Genomic DNA, 12,332 nt, shown 5'->3' on the forward strand with positions numbered 1-12,332 from the left:
GGATGCTTCACCGCTGACAAATGACATTTTTTCACTATCAAATAACAGGAGCAGACGAATTATTATTTGTCTTCAGTTACAAAAGTTTGAACTTCTAATTTTATTTCAAGACAAAAATAGTAGAAATGATTAATTGCATCTCGAAAAAATTCCGTGACACTTTCTCCTATATGTAATGAAGTATTGATTGCACATGCACAAAAAGCAAAACAAATTGTTTCATATTACTTTTGTGTCAATTAGATATACATGTATATATATACGATTCAACACCAATTGTTGTTCAATTGATGGATATTTTAATGCTCAGTCAGCCGCGGAGCATCTTGAACAATGACGTGGGGTAGTTTAAGAACTATATGGATATAATAAGTTGGAAGATCTCAAGGAAAGTGGTCCACTGTAGCTTTTGTGGTCACTAGGTATCTATATAGATAATGTGAAAACGTTCGCCGATTTATTTTTATTCATTCTAATATTTATTTATTATTAAAATGGTATTGCTTTTAAAGAACTTATTTTTTATCTTTTTAATTGATTATAATTAGCTCTACTGATTTTTTAAATATTTATTTCAAACAAAGGTTTGTGGGTCTTATTTGTTTAGCATGTTTTCAGTTTCACATAATGAACGAGATGAAGATCTTTGGCTGGGATATAAAAACTACTTGTTCAATATGGAGGCGATTCACTGTTACTATCCCGACTGTATTGATCCAGCCACACAGAAACCTACAGGACTGTTAGACTCTCGGCCAGACACAGCCAAATTATGGTCTAACAATGATTCCTGGCCTGAAGGGGTACTCCCAGTCGCAAATGATAATGTAACAATCACAGAAGGTAAGTTGTCGATCTTATTGTATCTTTTTTCCTGTTATATGTATGTCCTTGTAAGGAGATATGAGGACGCTACTTATATCTACTATACGCTCTCGAGGTATATGCAATGTACACAATATACTCGAAATAGAAATACACTCGGAATTGGGTTTTTATGTTCGTAATAACGATATCATGAAATAAAATTAACTCTAATTAATTTGAAATTGATTATGATATCACTTCACAGACGATTGGATAGTTCTTGATACGATGCCTCCTGTACTGGAGAAGGTATTTCTGTACGGCGTACTGGAGTTTGACCACGGACCTATCGATGGGGCATACCGTAATCTGACCTTAAATGTAACCGATATTATCATCATTGGAGGACGGCTGATCATAGGCTGGCCCGACCAGCCTTACCTGGGGGAAGCTGCTATCGTACTGAGGGGTCAACGGCTGCTGAACAGTAGAGTGGAACAGTATCTGCCTGGTACAAATATAATGGTCAACCGTAAAACTGTGGGTAAGTCCTAACATTCCGGAGACCATATTTTGACCACATGTTGAGAAACCCATTGTCAAGAATTAAACTACCACAAAATGGTATGAAATTATTTCAATGATGTTGCGCTTGACGGAAATTATTTACATATTTTTCTTCAGGATTAGTGTCTGTGTATATACTGGTTGTTTCTTAGTTGAATATGGATTAACATATAATTTGCAGCGAATTTTGGCCACGTAGACTTCCATGGAAAAGAAGTGCGTAAACCATGGACGACACTCGGTGCGACTGCCTCACCTGGCGACACCACGCTCACGTTGTCTGAGGAAGTTCCCTGGGTACCCGGAGATACCTTGATATTGGCACCAACCTCGTACGACCCCTGGGAAACAGAAACTGTATCAATCAAGGACATATCTGACGATGGCCTCACGGTTACATTAGAAGGAGAAATTTCGTTCCGACATATCGGTAAGACATCATGTATAAACATGTATTTATTAAATGCTATTGAATTATCAAGGTATTCTTTTTCAATATAATCGACAAATGCTATTGAATTATCAAGGTATTCTTTTTCAATATAATCGACAGATAGATAGGTAAAGAAAACAAAAAATTTAGCAAACGAATGGATCAGTGGTAAATTTGATAATTTAAGATGATGGTAATCTTAAGTGTTGTTGTCGTCTTGATTTTGAATAGCGCATACAGAACATGTTAACGGAGAACCCGTAATCATGGCGGCCGAAATCGGAAAAGTGACGAGAAACATAAAAATAATTGGAGAAGATGCGCCAGAGTCATTTGGAGGTCGAGTGTTAGTAGGACAGGCTGTTGCAAATGGAATCCTTTACACAGGTGAGTTATTTTCTATATCAAAGCCTTCCGTTCAAACGTCCGAGCAGATATAATATAATCTGCTATATATTATAATATAATATACTATATCTATGAATGTAAACAAAATGACAATATAAAGTTATATGTGCCGTATTTTTCATACTCACGAATCAAGATGAGCTTTTTATATGTTATTCATCACAAAAAATTACCAACTTTTTGAAAATTACAGTACTTTCAATGCATAGGTTTCAATTTTACATATACAAATAAGGGCTGAAAATGATTTTTGGCAGTACTAAAAATCATTTATTTACATCAATAGTGAAGTGAAATAAGTACATACGGTGAGACCATGAAGCCAAATTGTGGTCTACAATTTCATTACACATTTTTACAATGTTTTTAGTAATTGTAAAGTGACTTATGCAGGTATGTTTTTATTTAAACATATTTAAGGCATAAAAACAACAATATTTCAGTACAAAATTTCTGTGTTATAACTAACGTTTATAAGTCATCTGATCTGAAGCAATTTGAATGGTTTTTACAGCTTTATTCATCAAACCTTATGGTGTTTAATAAATTAATGATGAAAAAATAGCATGTCAAATTTATCGCCCAGTTAGGGCACATTTAACTTTAACAGTGTTCGTATTGCGTTAACGGTGATCACAATGGGATACACATGTATTCCACATTTAGCACTTAAGCGATTTACACAATGTGTCAACTTTTACATATCCTTATCTACTTCAAAAGTTCTAAAGTTGTGATTTCTTTTAAACAAGTTGCAACATCTCTCTTTTTACTCAATATATTGACTTAAGCCATTTTTCTCAAAATAATATTCGCAAACTTTAATAAAAATAGGTTCTGAAAAAGTATTTTGTCTTGTTATCGTAATAAGTGAATAACTTACATGTGTTGTAAGGTTACTATCAAATCATGTTTTTAAAAACTATGTTCGAATATTCATCTTAACATACAAAGAACATTGAAATAAATGGATAAAGAAAACTAAAAGCAATGTATTATATTTTGTAAAAGAAAACAAGGGTTAAAAAAGGATCCGTAGACAATTCATTGTTATTATACAGTAGGCCAGTAGGGCGAGAGTATACGACATTGAAATGAACTCATAATTTAAATAGCATTTTCACTGCTCATTTCGTTCTTAAAAGCGGCTAACCGGCGTACGCCGGTCAGGTGACCTGACGATGACCGAAAAAAAACATAACCGGCGTGTTCCATCATGGCGGACGTTTCATTAGAGCTTTGTGTCAATTAGATGTCTATATCTAAAGCAATCAAAGACTAAATTAAAGTTAATATGTTAGATGGCATAACGCTCTAATAATTTGGTAATACAATATATTATATTTATCGCACTCGTGAACCGTTTCATTCAAGGTAAATATCAATTAAGCTAAATATTACCGGTAGTATGCGTTAGAAAAAATTCCTTCTACACGTATGTGTACAATTTTCATATTGGACAAATTAGAAAAGTTAAAATAGTGGAAGTATGTCTGCGTTTGTCCCCCTTTAGTGATACATGAGTGATTGTTCAGATCATATCGACATTTAATTATATGATTTGTGTCTGGAAACACATAATTTACGTTATAACGAAGAAGAAAAGCATGAGAGAAAAAACAGCTTTCAAATATTCATGTGGGAAAACACATGGGAAAACTCGTTGATATACTTTAGACAAGACTGCATTAAATGTTTCGTTTGCTTTTCAGGTAGTGCTCGAATCAGTAACGTACAATTCTATCAGTCTGGACAGGAGGGTTTTATGGATTCTGACGACCCACGCTTTTCTGTTGCCTTTGTGAATATCGGTGATGTCACAGATGAAAAGCCATCTTATGTAAAAGAATGTGCGTTCTTTGATGGGTATTCTCCAGCCGTAGGAGTGTTCGAAACACATTACCTTAACATCACAGATAACGTTATACACCACACTGTGTGGGATGGTAAGTTCTACACTGTTCATATTCTGATATAAAGTCCGAACGAAAGAAATGCTTTTCGTTGTAACACTTAATCGGTATTACGCGATTTTTTATATGTCAGGCAATAGTCAGCTGGGGATTTTCTAAGGTTGATTTTTAAAAAGCACTTATGTGTTGAAATAGTTTTTTAACTCGCTATTCAGTTTTGATTTTGACGTTAGCTCATGATTTAAATGCATTTCGTGTTTTTGGAGATAGAGATATTAATATGTTGTATTAATATGTTATACGGTATATTTATACGCGTATTTGTTCTAATATGATAGCAGTATATCTATATCATACTAATATGATAGCGATATGTTTATTATTGAATATTTACATTACCATTTTTTCTTTGCTATAAACGCAGTCGGTCGTCACGCAAGAATACATACACCGGAACACTGACTTCTGCAAGTAGTGTTAATGCGCATCAGATTTCGCCTATATGTGTCTGTATTTCTAATTCTTCAATTAAACATTTTAAACGTAATGAATATCTTAATTATATTTCTGAAAATAAAATATTTAAGAAACAATGCATCAATGGAAAACGATAGTGTTATTGTGTAACTCTATTTTGTGTACTTTCTGAACTTCACAACATTTCCCGCTAAATCGGAGTCAGCTGTTCCGTGACTCCATCAATTGACGGCTGTTACATCAATCGTTTAACGTTGAAAAAAACGTTTTATTTTGACGGAACATTTAATTTAAAAGAAATAGTCTGTTCAAATTTAGATATCAGGAATGATGTTATTTTTTGTTGTTTACTGGTGTGTAAACTGCATTTGTTGGACAGATATTTCAGCGTGAAGCGCATAAACGCGCGTCATGTTGAAATATTTATATTTTCACTTCGCTCCGCCTCAATATAAACTAGTAAACTCCGATCACTTCATTTCCCAATGAAGATGCTTGATCACACGCGCTGACCTCTAACCTGCGTGAGAATACATTTTGACATTGTTTATATTTTGACCTAGTTTTACGCCGCTTCAGTTTTGAATGAACTTTCTGCGATGTGGCCTATCGTTGTACATTTAGAAACACAGACAGAAATGCTTTGTAAAGTATATAAGAAATTTTCAGTAATATAATATTATACAGATATTTCACACGTATTTTGATGAAACGCTGACTTAGGCTAAAGCCCTGGAAAATGCTGAACATAGGCTACAGTACAGAACGCAGTGAGGTTCATCACTCATCACAAGTAGGCATAATCGAACGCAATTAGTTACGATAATGTGTATATACAATATAAACTTAGAAACGATAGATTCAATGAAAATACGCTCAAATAGCAAACAGGCTGATTTCAGTTGCATTAAGCCTAAGGAAACGATTATGTGAGTGTCATAACCCACGGTATTGGAGGGTCGTTGGAAACCGCAAATATTTCAAATCGATGTTTCTCTACTTACTTTATACAGAATATTAATCACAAAACTCCAGTTGACAGAGAAGTTATTACATTTTTAAGAATAACACAGAGGTCTTCCAGTGATCTGCGACGAAATCCACATTTTAACACGTGTTATTGAGCCCCGGAAGCATGGTTATTAGACTGCATCACATACCATAGACACAGGGGTTGGATTTCACAACAGGTTTAGTTAATAAACATTTAAATGCCAGCTACAAATAATTACCAGACGGAAATACAACATTCAGTTACATTCCACAACAATTGCAAGTGAGTTTTAGAAGATTTGATTATGTTTAGATACCAACTATTCAGCATTTTCACCACAACCGTCATTTTCTTCAAAACCGGACCCCTGTTAAAATGAGCAACCAGATTACACATTGACTGCACTGCTAGTACTGCGCAGCAATTTTTGTGTTTGAAGCTACATAATAATGAGTTTATGATAAAATTTAAGTCATTAATTTTTGTACATAAAAACAATATTTCAAAATCGCTGTTTAAAATCGTAACAACGCACAAAGAATGAAGTTTTTTCGGAACTACATTTTTTGTTGCCTTGGTGACGAGAAGAACTGACTGGCGGATGTTCCGTAGCTGTACATACATGTACTGATATGATAGCGATATGTCTGGGGTACGGTGGACTCATTGTTATTAATAACTGAAATGATTTTTTATAGTGTATGTAGATACCAGCCATTACGCATTATTAGCCATCATTAATTATGTGGTATTCTGGTTCCTGTGAGTCACCGGATTAACCACTCTACTACTAGTATTTTGGATTTAACCTTGTATTCAAAGCGATGTGTTATTTTCTTGCAAACAAAATCATTCACAATTTCTTGTAGATTAAATATTATGTTGAAAGGTGGGGTTGCAAAATTCGCCCACGTGCCGAATTTTTTCAAAATTTTCAGTGTTAAAGGTCTAGGTACATAACTACTTTTTACGTGCTGTTTATTTATTTTGTATGTTTTAAAAAGGTATAAAGGGCCTGAAATGATGTTTTCTAAAATTACTTTGGGTATATGGCAAGGGGACCACTTGTGTCCATCTTTTGAACATAATTTTCATTTTTTAATTATCTTTGATTTAATTGTCAATAAAAGATACTTCATTCTTTATTTCATATCCATTTATAATGATATTTACGAATTATATTTACGACAAATTGATTTTGAAGCAAAAAGACCTCATTTTTTGGCAGGATTAAAATTGAGGATATTGGGTTTGCTCGAAATATTTGGCATGTTATCGATTTTGTCCACATTTTAAAACCATTTGAAAAACACGCTATAGGTATAATCTTATAAAAGATACTTTTTCAAAAAAAATGAAATCCGGGAAAATAGCATTTTATAGGCTGAAATGTAGCAAGGGGAATTTTCTAAAAAAATCAATATTTGCCCTAGTTGACCATAAATTTATAATTGATCATAGACACCATAATAAAACAACAGTTAGTGATAGAATTTTTTGTTAGCTAACATATGTTCTCTAAAATTATTGCATTTCTATTCATGCATCTTCCCTAACAGTGCAAAAAAGCCTAACAACTAGATATGCTCTTGAGTAAAACAAATAGTTTCTCTTTTCATATCAAAAATCAAATAATTATTGGAAAGAAATATATTTTCGTCAGCAACTTAAATGCAAAAGATACAAATTAAGATTATCCATCTCTCTTATGTAGATAAAAACTATTTTAAATTGAATTAAAAATGATTAAAGAGGGAAACAGAGTTACATTTTATTTTCAAATAAAGTATGTATAATTAAAAAATAATACCAGCACCACAAAGGCTACAATCTTAATTTTGAGCAATCAGGCGGCTTTTATTTCGAAACAAGGGCAACAATGTATTTAAAAATGTTTCTATCTCAATCGGCATACCCCATAACCCATATGTACCAATTTTCATTAATATCTAATAATATTTAAATATCAACCAATCAGAGACCTCCATTTTGTTTCCATGGCAACCAATCTTTTAAAAAGGGATTCCATGTTATTCAGCATATTTTATAACCCATATATACCAATTTTCACTTAAATCTGACAATATCTAAATTTCAACCAATCAGAGGCCTCCATTTTGTTTCCATGGCAACTAATCTTTTTGAAAGTGTTACCATGTTATTCAGCATACCTCGTAACCTCTATATACCATTTTTCACTTCATTCTGACATCATTTAAATTTCAGCCAATCAGAGGCCTTCGTTTTGTTACCATGGCAACCAATATTTAGCATCAAATATTATTACTGTACACTGATTTTCACTTACATCGGACTCTGGAATCATAAACTGGAAATGTATAACTAGGTATACTAACAAAGAAGTGGTCCGTTGCTACATGCACTCTCTATTTTGAAGTCACTCAAAAACAGTTTTCCCGGATTTTAATTTTGAACCTAATTTACACATTGACAGAAAATGTCATGGGAGTATTTTTAAATGGGGGTAAAATTGTGGACAAAACCAGTAACAGGGTAAAATGAGATGACAAAGAGCAATGTTTCGTTTTTGCTTTTTCCAAAAAGTGTTACTTTTTCGTAAAAAATATTATTTCAAACAAAATTTTCCGTTAAAAATCTAAAAGAAATGACTTAAATATAAAGTATACGATCTACTCAAATGATTTATGAATAAAAAATGTAGAATATTTAACAAAGGCTAACCTTTTTTGGCATGTTTGTGCAGGTAGTTTTAATGAAAATGACTACAAAGAATTCAGGCCCTTTGGGCCTTTTTAAAATCACAAAAGGAAACAGAAGTGTCATTTTAAAGGGACAATTAGTAGTACTTTCAATATGCAAAGTTTCAAGAAAATTGGGCTGTGGGCAGTTTCTATGGGATTTTCACAGAATGTGTTATGTCACGGCAGTCATTCCAAATTAGTAAATGTAAGGAATGTTTATCAGCTTTGGTGAGATGAATGATGGAGAAATTGTTCTAAAGGTGCATAAACTGCTTCGCAGTTCACTTTATTTGTACAGCTTAACTTGCCTCCCTCAGTCAATTAATGACATAATGGCAATTACTCCTTAAGTGTATGAAAAGGAAAATACATATGAATATAATATTGATACTGTACTGTGATGCTAATAATATATTCTGGGGAATTGTCATTTTGGTTAATGAATAATACAATCTACATTTTACCTTAAATTATTTACGTTTGTTTCCAGGAATGATAATAGAAGGGAGGTATACCAGAGTCATACACAACCTAGTTGTTCTGGTCATATGGGACGGAGCTTATGACGGCAGAAGAGAAGTATTAAATTTCAGAGTTGGTGCTGGTATACTGGGAACAGAAGCCTACAAAATGGCCCTATATGACAACCATGTGGCCGGAGCAGAGAGGACAGGGTATAGATTACAAGGGATAGCTTGTGGTGATGGTACAGAAAGACCTAGTGGCAATGTGGCTCACTCCTCTTCATTCGGATTCTTAATCTTCCAAAACGACAAAATATCACCTGACATAATTCAGAATGAATGCTTTGAAATAACAGGCTATTCTTTCTATAAGATTATATACGTGGCGGTGTATTATCAGAGTAAGTTCTCGGTGATTGTATCAAACTTTAACGTGATAGAGAGCGGTCTCGGAATGTACCTACAGATTTTAGGCCCGAATGTTGTTGATCATCAATATAAAGATAAATTTGCTAATGTAACGAATGGCGCCTTTATAGGCGGTACGGCATCTTTCAACTATACAACAGATATGTACCCAAACAACACAAATATTGAATTGTTAAAAGGAAGAGTGAGTTTACCATACAGCGGTCCCAATGTTGGACTGTTTCCGGCTGGATTCATGTCTGCTGGGAACAATGCTCCCACAAAGCCTTTTGTAAATAACATGGCTTACAACAGTATTATGGGCATCACCTGGGTATCACGTGAGTATTCCACTCCTTACTAACGAAGCATAGAAAGTGTTCCAGTAATTATTATTATTTTATATAATTGTTAAAAATGGTACTTCCTCAAATTGACTTTATTTATTTATCTCTAGTGTTGGTTTTTTCTTCTTTTTTCTTATTTTTATTTTATTTTTCTTGTTGGTGTGTTTCCCATGATGTTTTATAAGTATATACTATTATCAATGTTGCTGTCGTGAATCATAAAAAGTAGTATGTATCATAGATAGACCATCACCACTGGTTTGATGTTAAACTAACAAATTATTCCAGTATCATATCAGATGTCAAGAGCCTGCCTCCGTGGCGAACTACCGTTATTGCCAATATACATGTGAATACCACTACCTTGACTAAATAGCGTCATGGTGTTATCATGTCACCAACATGCAGACTAATTTATAAGCGCTTTTAGTGTTAACATTACATTAATAACAATTTATGTTACTATTGGTTATTTTTTTAGACGTGGTATTTCAAAATTTCGGACGACGATATAACTATGATGACTTTGCCATTACAAGTGACGGGAAAAATGAGGATGGCCAACACCCGATTTACATGGATAATATCACTCTTATCAATACTACGGAGCAGCACTTCGTCCAATACTCCAGGTCCTCGTTAACGTAGGTATTGTTGTGGGGGATAATTAAGATAACATCATCATTGATTTTAATCAGATTGCGAGTAGGATATGCCCTAATTTAATATATGTCACGATAAATAGTGAGGTAACACCTTAAGGGGTGTTGCGATTGAAATGAGTGAGGTTAAGGACCATAATAACTCGAGGTAATTCTCCAAAAGAAGTGCGAGTATGTGCATATGCATTCATATGTGTATATGTGTGGAAATTGAACAAATAACGCATAAAGGACCATGTTACATGCATTCGATCTATTTTGTTGACTGCTATAGTGGTGACACATGTATGAAGGAGTGTCGCGAACGGGATATATTACTCTTGCTGTTACTCTTGATATGTCACGATAGCTTTAAGTATCATAACCACGAACAGTTCGTATTCTTTAACCTGATTGTATCTATTTATATACATTTGAACCTGATTATTCTGTTATCGTAGAACTCTAAGTGCTAATGAATATAAGACTCTTTCATATGTGGATATGAAGGTTAGTGATATTCTACCCGAGAGTCACGAAATGTTGCATAGACCAAGGCTTGCCGAGGGTTTTACAACATTTTGTGTTCCCAAAGTTAGAATATCCCTATCCTTCATATCCACATATGAAAGAGTATTTTTCCTTCATGCTTCAATATTTTATTGCAATTTTACTACTATTATATACCGCCATTTTTAAATAAGTTCTAAGAAAACCGCGACTGCATGTCAATTCTCCATCCATAAAAATTACGTGATATTTTCAACTTAAATCGCGTAATTTGCAATTTTTTAAAAGTAAAACAGTCTTGTTTATGAATAAATGTTCATTTTACCGAGTAACTAGTGATTTCATTGACGTCGTGGCGTTACGAGGCTGTATTGCATGAGTAACCATGTAATACAGCCTCAGACGACATGGGTGTATTGCATGAGACCAGCAAGTATTATACCCATAGGTATGAAAGAAAATAAGAGATAAGATAGACACTTGGTCATTTGTAGTTCTGATTTCTTGGTAGGAAAATAAACGACGGAGATTGTGTTGACATGGCCTGTGACGGACAGTTGAAACTGTTGATCAAAGACCTTGACGGGTCAGTGCTAGGGACGCAAGGAGCGATCATTCCACAATCAGAGTTTGACTGGAATAACGCCAAGAGTCGGAGAAACCTTGGAGACCACAGGGTTCCGGTAGCATTGCTGGCCGATGAGAAAGGAAATATAGGGCCTGTAAACGACACTGCACCACATAAAGGTATATATAACAACTGGAATAAAAGTTGCAATATTGGACAAGTACTTGCACACGACATCTAAAAGTTTGATTGGAACAACCTGCAAACTTAATTCCAATGTGAAAGAAGTATCTGATGATTAAAACTGAAACTTAAAATCCTTCTCCTAACTCCCCCTTTTGATTTATTCGAGGAACTTTACTCTTGGAATTGTCATAGGGGTAATGCCCTAGGGTATGACAGATTGCGTGCGCTAACCTTTTGAACCTGAAGACACTTACGAGACGTTATGACTTCAGGTAGTGTGACCATGGCTTACATTGTCGATGACGTCATCAATATTGACGTGTAGACGACGGAACCATGTTCATGCATCTTTCAAGCTTCAATCTCTTATTTTATTTCGTCTATGGAGAAAAAGAATCATTCCCTACATATGAGGCCTATGAGGATGTCACAACAAAATCACAACCCTCGGGGGAATTCCTGAATGTCAACCCTCGGCAAGCATCGGGTTAGACGTTCATGGGTTACCCCTCTGATTTCGTTGTCACTCCCTCTAGGTAGAGAAAGATTCTACAATGTATTAATCTAATAGGTGAAATATTTATGGTCAAACGGCTTTATGCGAAAATAGTCTTTCTTTAGCCCGGGTGTATCTGGCAAAAACTATTTATTGGCCGGGTCTATGAATATAAGAGATTTTCTATAGGCCGGGTGTATTTGGCAGAAACTTTTTATTGACCGGGTCTATGAATATAAGAGACTTTCTATTGCCTTGGTTTACCTGGCAAAAACAATTTATTGACGGGTCTATAAATATAAAAGACCTTCTATAATCTGGGTGCATCTGGCAGAAACTGTTACTTGGTCGGTTCTATGAATATTAAAGACTTTCTATAGTCCAGGTGTA

General features: G+C 34.4%; 1 protein-coding gene across 1 annotated transcript in view; it reads left to right on the forward strand.

Annotated features, from left to right (window-relative positions):
- The window catches only part of LOC138317789 (fibrocystin-L-like), an 86,808-nt gene that overhangs the window by 59,137 nt on the left and 15,339 nt on the right, over window positions 1–12,332 (forward strand). Inside the window, exons 43-50 of the mRNA XM_069259681.1 lie at window positions 619–843; window positions 1,073–1,351; window positions 1,556–1,804; window positions 2,039–2,194; window positions 3,928–4,161; window positions 8,813–9,535; window positions 10,023–10,185; window positions 11,204–11,439. Of these exons, the coding sequence (XP_069115782.1) occupies window positions 619–843; window positions 1,073–1,351; window positions 1,556–1,804; window positions 2,039–2,194; window positions 3,928–4,161; window positions 8,813–9,535; window positions 10,023–10,185; window positions 11,204–11,439 (2,265 nt within the window). The remainder of the gene's footprint in view (window positions 1–618; window positions 844–1,072; window positions 1,352–1,555; window positions 1,805–2,038; window positions 2,195–3,927; window positions 4,162–8,812; window positions 9,536–10,022; window positions 10,186–11,203; window positions 11,440–12,332) is intronic.

The sequence above is a fragment of the Argopecten irradians genome, chromosome 3, assembly GCF_041381155.1.
Source record: "Argopecten irradians isolate NY chromosome 3, Ai_NY, whole genome shotgun sequence".
Taxonomy (NCBI): Eukaryota; Metazoa; Mollusca; class Bivalvia; order Pectinida; family Pectinidae; genus Argopecten; species Argopecten irradians.